This window comes from Nicotiana attenuata, unplaced genomic scaffold, assembly GCF_001879085.1.
Source record: "Nicotiana attenuata strain UT unplaced genomic scaffold, NIATTr2, whole genome shotgun sequence".
Classification (NCBI taxonomy): Eukaryota; Viridiplantae; Streptophyta; class Magnoliopsida; order Solanales; family Solanaceae; genus Nicotiana; species Nicotiana attenuata.
In genome coordinates this window covers 17,875-34,107 of record NW_017676053.1, presented here as the reverse complement: position 1 = coordinate 34,107, position 16,233 = coordinate 17,875, and the positions used below count along the sequence as shown (strand labels likewise).

General features: G+C 39.6%; 1 protein-coding gene across 1 annotated transcript; it reads left to right on the top strand.

Moving 5' to 3' along the window:
* The first annotated feature begins 1,187 nt into the window (after positions 1 to 1,187).
* Positions 1,188 to 15,502, top strand: LOC109220704 (serine/threonine-protein phosphatase 7 long form homolog). Its single transcript, XM_019385167.1, has 7 exons — positions 1,188 to 1,762; positions 1,909 to 1,972; positions 2,095 to 2,247; positions 2,325 to 2,756; positions 2,829 to 3,074; positions 3,173 to 3,409; positions 15,419 to 15,502. Exons 1-7 carry the CDS (start codon positions 1,188 to 1,190, stop codon positions 15,500 to 15,502), a joined length of 1,791 nt encoding a protein of 596 aa, XP_019240712.1.
* The last annotated feature ends 731 nt before the right edge of the window (positions 15,503 to 16,233 follow it).

Genomic DNA, 16,233 nt, shown 5'->3' with positions numbered 1-16,233 from the left:
CGCAGTATAATACTGCGTTTTCCTTATAATAAAATATAGTTGTCGTCTTCTTCCCCACGACAGAAGCAGTTTCCATTTTAAAAAACCCTCCCCCACCATTTCTGGTCCCCCCCTCCACGCGATTAAAAAAAATAAAAAATTCTTGGGCCCTACCTGTCACACAAAAGGTGAAGAGCGTAGGTCCCGCATACAACCCAAGCCTTGGATTCCTTCTTTCGGGGTCAAAATTTCAAATTTTCGATATTTTAAAAAACATAAATCGAGGTATTCCGATTTAGTTTATGTCGAAACTCGTAGAGCATATGCATATTTGTTTTTTGAATGTGTTTCCACGTTGATTTGTCTTATGTTTGCGATTAAATTTGTATGTTTTTTTTACCCGGATTAAATTATTAGTTAGTGTTTTTAAAAAATAGTTAAAACTTGAGAAATTATTTTTATTGTTAATGAAATTGTTCGCAAATATCTTTTACTGTTTTATATGTAATTTCGTGAATGTTATGTTCATATGTTTGTTGTTTTTATTTAGTTTAGATTATTTATTTGCTTAAAGAATGGTGGCCTTTTAGCGTAGTAAAATATAGAGCTTTTTATCGTAGTAAAATATAGAGCCTTTTAGCATAGTAAAATATAGAGCCTTTTAGCGTAGTAAAATATAGAGTCTTTTAGTGTAGAGTCTCTGTAGTTTAAGTATGTACTAACTACAAACTCTATCCAATTACACTTTACAAAATGAATTATTTAATTTATAAAATAAACTTACAAAACTAACAAATTAATATATGTTGTCAAATTAAATATCGAGCGTGGAACTCATAGTTGTATACCCTGTCCAATTAAAAATTAATTATTTAATTTATAAAACTAACAAAATTCTAAAAATATTGAAATTGACACACAAAAGAATTAAGGATAGCTTGGTGCTACTGGGCATCAAATATCGAGCCTGGAACCCATAGATAATTACTCTATCTAATTAAAAATTAATTATTTTATTTATTAAACAAACAAAATTTTAAAAATATTGAAATTGACACACATAATAATTAAGGATAGCTTGGTGCTATTGGGTCTCAAATATCGAGCTTGGAACCCATAGATAATTACTCTATCCAATTAAAAATTAATTATTTAATTTATTATAACACAAACACACAATTTATATTGTTTAAATTGCAGTCGACGACATGGACTTGTCGCCTGTCCATCATGGACCAGTCGCGGATCAGATATTAGTGTTACAGGGCGACCATAGGTCCGCCTATGTATGGGAGGGACATCTATTGGATCAGACTCTCCGCGCCAGGAGATCGGATGACTTGTGGGACTTTTTGAGGGAGAAAGCTTTCCATGCCCGCGTAGTCCATCGCCTGCGTGCTACGGGCTTCCTTAGGATTTTTGAGATTAGGCGGATGCAGCTCGATTGGTCTCTAATCAAGGCGTCGATAGAGCGGTGGCGACCGGAGACGCACACTTTTCACATGCCCATTGGAGAAGCCACCATCACGCTTCAGGATGTTCAGGTTTTATATGGGCTGCGTGTTGATGGACTGGCCGTTGCACTGCCCCAGCATATGAGAGCTATGACGCGTGTCCAGTATTTGGATTTGCTGGGGCAGTATACTGGTTTCAGACCACAGGGTGAGGCTGCAGTTAGAGGGGGCAGTCGCATTTCTGTGACAACTATCAGACAGCATATGGAGGTATTACACCTCGACATTACCGGCAAGACAGAGGATCTCCATATTGACCGGTACATGAGGTTGGCACTGTTCCTTCTTTTTGGGGGTGTCTTGTTGCCGAACACTTCGGGAAATCTAGTGAGTCTGCGCTTTTTGCATCATCTGCAGCAGCTAGATGAGTTACCCAGTACAGTTGGGGTGTTGCTGTTGTCTCATACCTGTACAGGAGTATGTGCCGGGCTAGCATGGGCACCCAGGTGGACATATGTGGTTTTTTGCCGCTTTTACAGGTGACAACATTTTCGAATACTCTGTTCATTACTTCGAATTCTATATAGTCAAAATGACTCTTAAATTTTACATCAACCTTTTATCTTAGGTTTGGGCCTGGGAGCAGATCCTGCCGTTGCAGCCACCTCTACCACCACTAGAGCCGGGTGTAGCACCTCCGTTTCTCTCTCTAGCTACAAGGTGGGTTCTCCAGCGTGGGAACTACAGATGCAGTGATGCTCATCATAATCTCCCCCTTGTCAGGGATGTGTTAGATATGTTGGTGGATGGACAGGTAAATATGTACCTTAACTTAGTTGTTATAAATTCACTTGTATTGCGCATACTCACTGTTATGTTATTGTTTGATAGTTCATCTGGACGCCGTACAGCGACGAGTTGCTAGCTGATCTGCCCGATTATTGCTCGGTCGACCGACTGCTTTGGAGCACTTCCGTCCCGATGATGTGCCTCGATGTGGTGGAGCATCATGCCACAGAGCGTGTACTTCGCCAGTTTGACCGTCCCCAGACTATACCGATGGAGCCTGCATGGGTGGCTACACATTATCAACGGGATGATCGTTCGAGGGTGGACGACGAATTTTTAGGATGGCTAGAGGCACAGGTCTATATTTGGGACCAGCGAGAGGACTTGATTCCTCCACCACCTTCACAGATCAAGGAGGCGACTATTGAGCTCTATACGTCATGGTACCGCCGTCACACCCGACTGATGATCGGGAACCCCGTTCATGTACCTGGCGATCGGTTCAGACCATACGCCGGGAGGCACGAGGCAGTGGTATCTTTTTGTGGGATAAGTCTTATAATTGTGATATAGCGTTATTTAATTAATATTTTAAATGTTGTGTAGGCTGTTGGGCATCACATGTTCTACCAGTTAGGACAAGAGATGCAGCAACATGCCGACAATGCTGATGTTTTTGAGTTTGTCCGGCGGGTGGAACAGCTGGCTCTCCGGACCCTGCGGCGAGCCAGAGAGGGCGCGAGGTTGGATCACGAGGCTGAGTATGCGGCGCCAGAGGAGCACCATCGGGGTAGGCATGTCCCACGAGGTAGGGGTCGTGCACGAGCCAGGGCTGCGGGGAACGGCGAGGAGGTGGTCCCCAGTAAAGGGGCGTTGAGGCGCCTGTGGACCCACCTGTTGAGGCACCTGATGAGGATCTTGGAGATGATCATCCGGGTTATTTGCCTCAGCTAGACGAGCCTTCCAGCAGCATGCCGTCGTACACCCTTCAGCTGGATCTGCCAGCATCACAGGTCACCCCATCATATCCATCGTCAATCACGGGTATATTCGACGGAGATGTAGACCAGTTCTTTTCAGGCACATCTACCGCAGCTGAGGATCGGCCGACCCGAGACGTGGATGGCGGGTGCAGGTTGAGTTATGCCTCATCCCCAGCGGTTGATGCGGATCTACCACAGGCGCAGGTATGTTTGTATTGCTGTAAAATTTCAATTTGTTTTCTTTTCCTTAATGATTTGCCATAAATTAATTTTTAATGCTAAGCTTAGTAATTGTTTTGTAGGTTGCTGACGGCCCGACGGCCCCTTCTACCGATCCTGCCAGTTGTACTGTCGATGTTGTTGTGCATCCTCACATAAAGAGGTGACTTGATGATGATGATCCTGATAGTGTACCCGGGCGACAGGGGTTGCGACTCAAGCCAGCGGCTGCACTGAAGCACACAGGCTGCGGGAGTCATTGATTTATTTTTGTTTGTATTTTGCGTACATACTACATTATGTAAATACTGGCAAGAATTGTGTTTTAACAACAATTTTATTTTAACACAATTTGAACAACAATTTTATTTTAACAGTACAACACAAACACAAACATAGCAAACCTAACATAACATAAATGAAAACACATGACACGGGAAACATAAAGATACAGTACTACGCTCAACACGACCCCTGCCTTTGTTTAGTCACGACCGCTTAGTATTCTCTGCTCCAACCACTAGAGTTGTTAAGCGCAAAAAATAAGTAAAATGCGCTCGTTATTTATAGGCAACACAACACACAAAACGCAGTATAATACTGCGCTTTACATAGTAAATTTTTCTGAAACGAAACAGCTTTTGCGCAGTCGGTTCAGCTTTTTCAGACCGACAAGACAACACACAAAACGCATTATAATACTACGCTTTACATAGTAAATTTTTCTGAAATGAAGCAGCTTTTGCGCAGTCGGTTCAGTTTTTTTAGATCGACAAGACAACACACAAAACGCATTATAATACTACGCTTTACATAGTAAATTTTTCTGAAACGAAGCAGCTTTTGCGCAGTCGGTTCTGCTTTTTCAGACCGACAAGACAACACACATAATGCATTATAATACTACGCTTTACATAGTAAATTTTTCTGAAACGAAAAAACAATGTCTTCATTTTTTCTTTGATATCTTTTATTTTCATGTTTGTTGCTTTAGCTATGGTTGTTGTGCTTTTATCTCTTCGAACATTATGTTGTGAAATTTCAATCTTTAGATTTGTCTTTTTTACTAAAACCAATAAGTTTAATGTTGGACTACCATATCATCATCCCAATTCAAATGTTCATGTTAAAAAATAAGATGTAACAAGACTGTGGTACATAATTTTATTTGATAGATATTGCAACATACACAAGTACATACACTTATTACAAAAACATTACAAAAACAAAGACTAGGTGTAGCCTTGATAGTTGGGTACATTCGACAAACTTGCACCAGGAGCTAAAGGACATTTACGACGGTCGTGACCTGTTTGCGAGCATATTCCACATTTACGCGCATAAACGGTATCACCAACATCCATTTGGTTCCGTATACGCGTTCTCTTTTGCACTTGCAACTTGTACAAATAGACCTTGTTACACACCATTTTAAAAGGTTCCGGCGGCCAATAATGCTCAGCACCCAATGGCTGCAACTGCCCACTATATGTGTCTACGTATGCAGCACTGTATTGCCTATCAATATAGTTGGTTGCCCCTAAACCAACTTGTTGAAAGCACTTCAAGGCATGTGTGCACGGCATGTGGTAGATATCATTCCGAGTTGATTTGATAGGAATCGGATGCGCGGAAGTGTTTTTAGAAGTTTTTGAGTTCACGAGTTAATCCAAGCCTTTTGGCATCTAATTCGTACTTTTTGAGGTTATTTCAGTATTTCGAGCAGCGAGCGAGTTCGTGTGATGTTTTTAGACTTGTGAGGATGTTTGGTGTGGAGCCCCGAGGGCTCGGGTGAGTTTCGGACGTTCGGAAGGATGAGAGTAACTTCAGTTTTTCTGGTGTTCATGGCAGCTGTTGCAGATCTTGCAAATGCAAAACTTTGATTGCATTTGCGAGCTCGCATTTGCAAAGAGACAATCGCATTTGCGATGTTGGGAAGGCTCTGAGGGTTTCGCATTTGTGAAGGTATTGGTCGCATTTACGATCATGGCAGAGTTCGCCATTCTTCGCATTTGCGAAGGTTCGCGCATTTGCGACCTTGACAGTAGGAGCCTAGGTTCGCATTTGCGATGGATTTATCGCATTTGCGACCTTCGCATTTGCGAACCAGGTGTCGCAAATGCGATATCTGAGGCATGTGTATAGCTTATTAAAAGCTGGACTTAGGCCATTTAACTCATTTTCTTTCAACTCTTGGGCGATTTTTGGAGCTCTTGGAAGGGGGTTTTCACCTAGCACTTTAAGGTAAGTAATTTCTACACAACATAAGTTAAATACATTCCCAACTTCGCAAATGCGAATGGCTCTTCGCAAATGCGAGCTCGCAGATGCGATCAAAGCTTCGCATTTGGGAGACCTGCAACAGCTTCCAAGAACACTAGAAAAACTGAAGTTATCCTCATCCTTCTGAACGTCCGAAACTCACCCGAGCCCTCGGGGCTCCACACCTGTCACGACCAGGATTCCCCACCGTCGGGATTGTGATGGCACCTAACATTTCACTTGCTAGGCAAACTAACGTTAGAGATCATTAAGACAATTCTTAAACCTTTTAGTGATTAACAACAATTAAGCCATAACAAGTTAAAAAGAGTGCGGAAATCCATAACCATCTTAATGTTTATACACAAATACCCGGATCTAGAGTCACAATTCACGAACTTCTAAGATTTAACTACAAGTAAGTGTCTGAAAGAATACAACTGTTTTCGAAACAAAAGAAACAATAAAGAGAATGTATAGAAGGGGACTCTTGGGCTTGCGGACACTAACAGGTCTACCTTGGGTCTCCGATCAGATGAAGCCAGCAGCTAACCTCAGGATTAGCTCAGACGAGTACCAAAATCTTCACAGGAAGTGCAGAGTAAAGTATCAGTACAACCGACCCCATGTACTGGTAAGTGTCGAGTCTAACCCTGGCGAAGTAGTGACGAGGCTAAGACAAGAAACCTACAGATAAACTTGTGCAGTATAATAGTATATATATACCAATAATAGCAATAAAAGAAACAAGACCGGTAATATTGGGAGGGGGACATGCTTGGGGATCACTAGATAAAGGATCACAGTAGTAAATAAGCACTTTGATCAACCGATATACTTTGAACAAATAGGAACCAGTAACCATAGTAAAAGAAAATACACGGCATCACCCTTCGTGCTTTCACTCTCAACCTCACCATATGAATTAAATAGAAACAGCACGGCATCACCCTCCGTGCATTAACTCTCTCATAACATGGCACGACATAACCCTTCGTGCATTAACACTCAAATATTGCACGACATCACCCTTCGTGCATTAACACTCACAAAACATGGCACGGCATCACCCTTTGTGCATCAACACTCACAAAACATGACACGACATCACCCTTCGTGCATTAACACTCTCCCTCACCAAAACAATGAGCAATAACAATAGGGAGATAGAAATATCAAGAACAAGCCTTACTCCAACATTTGGTTCCACAATACCAATCTCAACTTGAATCAATACTCACTCAACACCAAAATTCGTAAATTAGATAAGGATGATCAATATAACGATTAACTAGTCTAAGCATGGGTAATATGATCACGGAAAGCTACAATTACATGAATAAGATTCACTCGCATGCTATGACTTGACAACAACGCATAGGTACTCGTCACCTCACCTATACGTTGTACTCAATATTTAACACATAGCGAATAGGCAAATAAGACCTAATCCCTCAAGCCAAGGTTAACCATGACACTTAGCTCGCTTCAACGGCCAAACTCAAAGCTCAACCACAGCTTTTCCTCTCAAACGAGCCTCTGAACTGATAGAATCTAGCATATTACCAACCAAACGATTCAAATTAAGCCCTAGGAACTACCCACGATCGTAAAGAATTCAATTTAGGCCATTATTGAAAAAGTCAACAAAAAGTCAGTACCCGGGCCCGCTTGGTCCGAACCCAAAATTCGGACCAAAATCCGATTACCCATTCATCCCCGAGCCCGGATATATAGTTTGTTTTAGAATCCGGCCTCAATTTGAGGTCTAAATCCCCAATTTTCAAAATCCCTAGTTTCTGCCCAAAAATTCCCTATTCCACCATCAAAACCTTAGATTTTAGGTTGAAATCTTGTAAAATGTAGTGAAAGATTGAAAGAAACTAGTTTAGTATCACTTACCAATGATTCGGGGAAGAAAAATTCTTTGGAAAATCGCCTCTTGTGTTTTAGGTTTTGAAAATTTGAAGAATGGGAGAAAAATCTCGTCTAAGTCACTTTTACACAGCTGCAGATGTCGCAATAAATAAAGCCAGATAACAAATAAAGCCAAGTATAATAGTTATTCTAAGCTCGAATTCTTGAACCCTGAACCAGAGATTTTGGGTTCAGTCTCCAGCAGAGTCGCCAGAGCTATCACACCTCCTTTTTCCACCCGAGGGCGGATATAAGGGAGTTTTTCCAATTAAAGTGATATCATTCGATATGGGGTTATTTTATTTAATTTTCAGAGTCGCCACTTGGGATAGTTTGTTTGGTGTCCCAAGTTACCGGTTTATTTTAAATCCCAAATCGAGGAGAATTTTACTTTATTTAAAAGTCTGCGAAACCAGAAATTCTAAGTAAGGAATTCTGTTAACCCGGGAGAAGGTGTTAGGCATTCTCTGGTTCCGTGGTTCGAGCACGGTCGCTTAAACTATTAATATTAGCCTAATTATCTGATTTACTACATGTTTTAAACCTATTGTGCATTTTAACTTTATAACCGCTTTTAACTATTTATGGAATTATTCTGGAACAAGTTACGATTGTCGTACACTTGTTTGTTTGATACATATTGCGAATCGTGTCACGGGAACTGTACCCACGATCTACAACATGTTTAATTTATTAACATTATTATAAGTTGTGGTCGGGTCACATAAATGTACCCCCGGGTTTGGAAATTATGTATCACAACTACGTCACGAGAACCGTATCCGTAGCTATGATAATTTTATTATAAATGCGCCTAAAGCAAACTACGAATGTGCAAAGTATTTTTCCTATACTAGTTATGAATGTTCCAAGTCTTTTCCATACTAGTTTTTGCATTAATGTGATGGCCATAGATTATGGGATTCATTTGTGGATGGCATGCATCAATTTATTTTAAAGAATTGTACTCAACTAAAGCAAACTAAGGATGTTCATATTTAAAAGTAATTTAACGTTCAATATAAGGCTACTAATTATAAGTAACCATTGGATAATACGCTAAGCCTTTAATTATTTGAGAAGAAATGGGCCAGCGGCAGGTTCAGTACATTATCTAAGAAAAATCTCTAAGGGAAAATGGGGATGGTAAGAACTGGGCTTGAAATTGAGCCCAAGAAAGAGGACAAGAGGGGGGGGGGGGGCAAACGGCCTGGTTGACTTGGGAGTTTCAATTGGGCCAATACCAGGCCCCGCTTTTCAGAGACAATCCATTTTTATTATATTGACATGAGAACTTAATGGATGAAAGATTACTGAAGATGATTGGGCCCATATTTAATTCATTATACACGGGCTTAATAGCTAAGCCTGATGGACTGCCGGTTCTCAGAGGGGCTTATATTTGAGTCCAATGAGTGAAACTCATTCTCATGAGCTGCTGATGACCAAACGAAACACTCAAAGAATCCCAAAACATGCATGAGGACAATTGTTTTGCTGAATAATAAATAAATTTCAAATCCTACTCCTACAAAATACTTTACACAGTTGAATCTACCAAGTTTTGTATTAACAATAGACGGTAAACTAGTCAATTACTGGCCCATGGCCTAACATACATGAATGATACTTCAACTATGGAATAACAAACTAACTTAATCTGTATCACCAAAATAACTATCCTAACGACCATAATTGAAATTCCAGTATCGACCTTCCAGCAAACATTCTAGCCTTTCCATGTCAGTTGACCAACAGATTTTATTTCAACTTAGAAATTCATGGATCTAACCATGTGAAAGGTCAGTTTCACAAAAATGGCTTCAAATACACGGACCTACTGTATTATCAAACCAAACTCGAATAACCAATGCAAGAATGGGCAAAAGAAGCAGTGTAATTCATGGATCTGACCATGTTAAAGGTCAGACTCATAAACAAACAGGGCTTCAAACACATGGACCTACTATACTGCCTAACAAACTCAAATAACAAATGCAAGAATGAACAAAAGAAGTAGTGTAATTCATGGATCTGACCATGTTAAAGGTCAGATTCATAAACAAACAAGGCTTCAAACACATGGACCTATTGCACTGCCTAACAAACTCAAATAACAAATGCAAGAATGAACAAAAAAGAAACAATGTATACAAGCTAAAATAAACAGATGGCCGGTGCTGCTTTCAACACACACACAAGAAGATATACCCTCATGGTATAAGAAAGCTAGATGAATAAAGAGTTACATATTTCAAAGAAAAGCTCCAATACTGTGGTATGTAGGTTGATGAATCCCATTATAAAAAGAAACATAAGCATACATCATTGACACAAAAACAGCTTGCATTTATCTTTAACATCAGATTTAGAAATACCTAAGCATAGGATAAAAATGTGTACCTAGTTGCTTAGAATTTGATCCCAAAGTGCTAAGTTAAAACAGGTAGTTCAGCAGCCCAGGAAAATAGCAGTATATATCAACCACAACTTCAATATCAGCTCATAACTTGACTCAAGAAACCCAGAATTCCAAAAAACTTTCCTTCCAAATTTTTGTAAAAGAAAGAAAAATAGGAAAACTGGAAGCTGGATTCTTGTTTCAGAAATTTTCAGGTCTGTACGATGAAGAGTGTCTACAAGAATGAGTGAATGCTTTTCTTTTTATAGTGTATACAAAGATTCTATCAAAAAGGGAATATTCTAACCTAAATTCTGAAATGTCAGAATAGTACAACATCTTTGACAGCTGTATGTCCTTTTTCCCACCCAATTTCAGTATTTTTTTTGCTAAGAATGGGGCAGCTGTCCAAAATACTAGAACCTTCTGATATTTACCCTATGTAAAATCCAGTTTTACCATTTCATTTATTAGATATTTTAGTCCTAATCAGTCTTGACCTGAATTCTGATTTCAATGACATTTGTCCTAGAACAATCTAGAAAATTTCAGCATTAAGGTTCCTAGGCTTGTTTCAATATCCTTTTAATTTTGAAATTAAAACTTAAACTTAAGGGCATCTAGGGTAATTCAAAGAAATTACTCCTAATTAATAGGTCCACCTAATTAACCTTAAACACTACCAAATAGTAAATAACAAGAACTAGAATGAAGATGCAAAGGAACCCTAGAAATTAACCTAATTAGTTTGCAATTAAAACATTAACTAAGGCTAAGGTTTCCTAATGACTAATCAGAGATTGGACAAATAAGTTGAACTCCTAAAACTATTCTAATCAATTTAAACTAAACATTGAATATCAAACAAACGAATATAGGAGAGAAACAAAACACAAAAGAAAACAGAACAATTAATTTTATCAAAACACCTAAAAAAATTAACCTAATTAAGCTAACCTTATGCAATTGAAATTAGACTTCAAATACTGAAATTCTAGCATGCTTTAATTAACTTAATAAACAGATGCAAACGAACAAACTGAACGGTCATGAAAAAAAAAAGAAAAGAGGAAACCTAGAGTTGCGATTATCTAAAACATGCGGCTAAAAGAAAGAAAGAAGATGAAGGAGATAAAAAAAAAGAAGGAAGAAAAAAGAACGGAAAAGGGATTACCAAAAACCTGCTTTGAATTTGAGATCAGTTATGAACTTGGACAGCTTTAGTAGGGTAAAATGAGACGACCATTAATCGATTGTTCTCAACAAGAACAGTCGACTAATGGAAGTCTTGGGTTCAAAACCCAGAAATTAACCGAAAATCATAAATGGAACAAATTAGGGTTTGGATTTCAGATCCAAGATTCGTGCAGTTTGATAAAGATTTGAGGGAAATGGTTTGGGAATTTGGAAAGGGGAGGGAAAGGTGGTTATAGGGTGTTAATTTGAGGCGGTTTGGAGGTGCCCCGCCGTCGTAATACGATTTTCGGGTGGCGGAAAGAGGCGGAGCCGGCGAGGGTTATAAGGGCGGCTAGGGTTATGTGCTTAGCGAGATGAAAGACGAAAGTGAAGGGGGGTCTATGCAGGGGGGGAGGGGGGGGTCTCTGATTTCGGACACTTTTATATAAAAAGATCGATCAGTTCCCAACCGTTAGATTCATGATGATCAACGGCTGAGATTAAAGAGGGGTCAATACGGGGTCATTTTAGGGCTAAAGGGAATTGAATCGGGTAGGTTGATATTTGGGCTTGGGTTTGAACGGGTAAAGGGAATTGAATTTGGGCTAATTAAAATTTGGCCCAAATTATCAAAGACCAAATCCTTTCCAATTTCTTTTTCTTTTTTTTCTTTTTCTTTCTTTTTTTTTAATTAATTAAAATCCTAAATTAATATAATTTGTAAAATTAAACTAATTATCTATTTATAATATTTACAAAAATTAGTTAATCCTAAATTAATGAAGAGGAAATTACCAATCTAAAATTAAAAGCTAAAATGCAAAAATGAGCAAATTATTTGTGATTTTTTCGTTTTGATAAAGCAATTAATTAACTAATTAATCCTAAAATATGAACATAAAGTCTAATACGCAATGCATGATATTTTTGACTTTTTTTGGGCATTTTCATGATTTTAACAAAATTAAACGTGCACCAAAATGCAAACAATTAACTAAAAAATTTTACAAAAAATCCTATAAAAACTTGAAAAACAATTTGGAAAAAAACTCTAATTTCTTTAAATTTTTGTAGGTAGTATCTTTTAGTAGGGCAAAAATCACATGCTCACAACTGCCCCTCTTTGCTCGGAAACTACGAAGAGTTTTCGGGCTAAAAGCTAAAAATGAGCAATTATGAGCGATTTTTGCCCATTTGAAACTCCATGGGAAGCATTTTTGGGAAAAGCCTGACCGAACCTTGCTTCGGAGGTTGCCTACATATCCTTGGCTATAAAGGAATCAGGTCAGTGTAGTTCTGGAAGTTTTGGTAGCTGGGACTACTGAGAAACTGTGATTTCTTTGCTGTTGCTGCTATTTCTGCTTGCTGAGCTCCTTATTACACCAAAGTGAAAGATGAAAAGCTAAACTAGCTAAGCCTATCAACTACGAGTTACAAGATTCTTATATGTAAACCTTCTAAAGCTTGATCTTGAGTCTTGGGCTGGTTCTTCCTTCAGACTCTAATCTGAATCTTGATGCTCGTTAGCTGCAACCGCTGGTTCATTCTTCTTCAGCTTTTCGGATCAAGGCGGGACATGCAAGGCTTGTGACTTCAATCATATCTTGAGCAGTCCGCATCTTTTCTCCGCTTCTACACATAGAGTTCACTTCTTTTCTTGTTCTTATTTTCTTTATTTGGATTGAGACTTCTTCTTTTGATCATCTCGAACCTCGTGCCTCACAGTAGAAACCTGTTCATACACCAAAACAAACAAACGAACGGAATTTTTCTGCCCCAGTTTTTACTAGAAAAATTTCGTGAGTTATTGAAACAAAATCTAAACTACTTCTTTATTGAAATCAATAAAATCAGGATTGTGTGTCCTTGAGAAAAAGAGATTAGGGAGTAGAGACCCTATATCTGAAATGAAATCAAACAGGGATCGGAGGCCCTAAGTTGGAAAGATTACCATGTTATGCTGGCATCAACTAGGGAGTGGGACCCTATACTAGAAAAGACTACCAGGTTATGCTGGCAGAGTCATCGGGTTATGCCGGAAAAAGTCTTCTGGTTATGCCGGGAAAGTCATCGGGTTATGCCGGAAAGGTCCTCGGGTTATGCCCGGAAAGTCATCGGGTTATGCCGGAAAGATCCTCGGGTTATGCCGGGAAAGTCATCGGGTTATGCCGGAAAGGTCCTCGGGTTATGCCGGTCAAGTCATCGGGTTATGCCGGAAAGGTCCTCGGGTTATGCCGGGGACGTTATCAGGTTATGCCGGAAAGGTCCTCGGGTTATACCGGGGAAGTCATCGGGTTATGCCGGAAAGGTCCTCGGGTTATGCCGGGAAAGTCATCGGGTTATGCCGGAAAAGGTTCTCAGGTTATGCTGGGAAAGTCATCGGGTTATGCCGGAAAGGTCCTCGGGTTATGCCGGGGAAGTCATTGGGTTATGCCGGGGAAGTCAACGGGTTATGCCGGAAAGGTCCTTGGGTTATGCCGGGGAAGTCATCGAGTTATGCCGGAAAGGTCCTTGGGTTATGCCGGGAAAGTCATCGGGTTATGCCAGAAAAAGGTCCTCGGGTTATGCCGGGAAAGTCATCGGATTATGCCGGAAAGGTCCTCGGGTTATGCCTGAAAAGTCATCGGGTTATGCCGAAAATAACTAGGGGGTGGGACCCTATGTTGGAAAGATTACCATGTTATGCTGGCATCGACTAGGGAATGGGACCCTATGTTGGAAAAAACATAGCTAGAGATTGGAGACCCTATGCTACCATGGTTTTGAATTTTTCTTCTTCTTTCTTTTCATTTCACTTTTAGCATTTTATTCAGGAGAATGCATGAAGAGTTTGAAAGGGACTTCCCTTTTTTGGGTTAATTTTTGCTGCAGGATCGTTCTGGTCTCTGCGTACCTCGCTTTTATTGCACCTGCTTCTTGTGAGGTTGTTTTGGATTGTACCTATTTTCCTGTTTTCAAATCAAAGGACAATTTGTCAGTTTGAAGTTTCGCATTTGCGAAGGTATTGGTTGCATTTGCGATCATGGCAGAGTTGGCCGATCTGCGCATTTGCGAAGGTTCGTCGCATATGCGACCTTCGCATTTGTAAACCTTGTGTCGCAAATGCCACATCTGGAGCCTGTGCACATCTTATTAAATGAGGGACTTAGTCCATTTAACTCATTTTCTTTCAACTCTTGGGCGATTTTTGGAGCTCTTGGAAGGGGTTTTCGCCTAGAACGTTGAGGTAAGTAATTTCTACCCAACATGAGTTAAATACATAGATTATGGGTAACAACTTTCTTCGAAAAATTCCGGAATTCAGGCACGTGGGCCCGGGGTGAATTTTAGGAACCTTACATTTAGGGTTGGGTAATTACTTCAATAGTTCGAATATGAACTTTTGAACTTGTATTGATTAGTTTATATACTATTTTATTAGTTTTAGATTTTTCGGCACCGAATTGAGGGTTTGAGCATAATCTTGGATCGAAAAGTGGGCTTTGAGGCGAGGTAAGTCTCTTTACTAACCTTGTAAGAGGGAATTAACCCCATAGGTGAACTTAATTAACATGTGTTTCAAATTGTGGGGGGCAACGTACGCACGAGATGACGAGAGTCCGTACGTAGCTATTATTCATGCTTATATCCGGGTAGTTTTAGGTTCGCACTATGCTTTGTTGACATCGTTGTTTGATTATGCTTATTAATTACCTTGAATAGAGTTGAGATAGAGGATTTCAAGATGATTAAAAGCTTCTAGTTGAACATTTCTTGTTTGGAATGAATTGAAGAATATTATGTTAACTTGACATTTTTATGTTCAACCGCGTTGCAAGTATATTCTGCGAGCGAGGTAAATTTCTACTACTCTCATGGGAGAAGGCCGTTCGCCTCGGCAGGTTAATAGATGCATGTATGGTTCGTGTCGTTCGACCCTCGACATAATTCGTGCGCAATGATATTGGAAGCCCTAAAATTTAATATTGTTTCAATGGTTTGAGAGGTTAAGCGGTAAGAGGAGGGAAATGCCTTGGTTTTTATTTATGATAAAAGGATTGTTTACGCGTTTCTTGCTCTAGGTTCTATTATCATTTTTACATACCATGTTTTAATTAGAACTTCACATTATTATATTGTTGGCCCATACTAAGTGTCGAAGTCAACCCCTTGTCACTACTCCTTCGAGGTTAGACTAGATACTTACTGGGTACATGTTGTTTATGTACTCACGCTATACTTTTGCACTTAATGTGCAGGATCTGAGGCAGGTGCATCTGGATATCAGTCCGGCGCGCACACTTGATTACCACTTCGAGGCTTCACGGAGAGCTGCCTTCTGAGCCCGATCTGCAGCAGCCGAAGTCTCTCTTTTGATTGTATTTTCTGTCTATTTCTTTTTGGACAGTAGACTAGTATTCTTTTGTATACTCTACTAGATGCTCATTGTCATGACCCAAAATCCACTAAGGGTCGTGATGGCGCCGGACACCACTGTCAGGCAAGCCAACACCATTTAACTAGTAAATTCTCATTTTAATATTTCAAAATCATTTCCGCTAAACATTAAACAATGAATAATAAACTTCACTGAATAAATAATGATGTCTTTACAAAATTACCGAATAATCCCGAAATTATCCCAGAACCCGGTGTCACAAGTGCATGAGCAATTACTAGGAAATCTAATAAAGTACAATAGTTGTACGAATACAAACTTGGACAGAAAGTAAATATAATACACTGAAAGAGACTCTGTTGGCTACGGGTCGTCTCGAAAGATGCAGCTCACCTAAGTCTCTGTATCATCCATGCTGCTACGTCCATTAAGCCACTAGAGGTACATGTGCATGTGCAACAAAAATGCACAGCAAGTGTAGCATGAGTACAAAAACAACGTGTACTCAGTAAGTATCCCGCCTAACCTCGAAGAAGTAGTGACAAGAGGTCGACTTCAACACTTACTAATGGTCCAATAATATCATTACAATAAAGAAGTGAATAAGTATGAAACAGGGCAATTATATGAAATAAGCATGTATAAAACACGTAGTAACATCCCCCTTCTTCTTTA

Coding starts and splice junctions, on each gene's coding strand:
- LOC109220704 (XM_019385167.1), top strand. CDS start 1,188: ATGGACTTGTCGCCTGTCCATCATGGACCAGTCGCGGATCAGATATTA. Junction 1,973..2,094: donor GTTTTTTGCCGCTTTTACAG/GTGACAACATTT, acceptor CTGCCGTTGCAG/CCACCTCTACCACCACTAGA. Junction 2,757..2,828: donor CCGGGAGGCACGAGGCAGTG/GTATCTTTTTGT, acceptor AATGTTGTGTAG/GCTGTTGGGCATCACATGTT.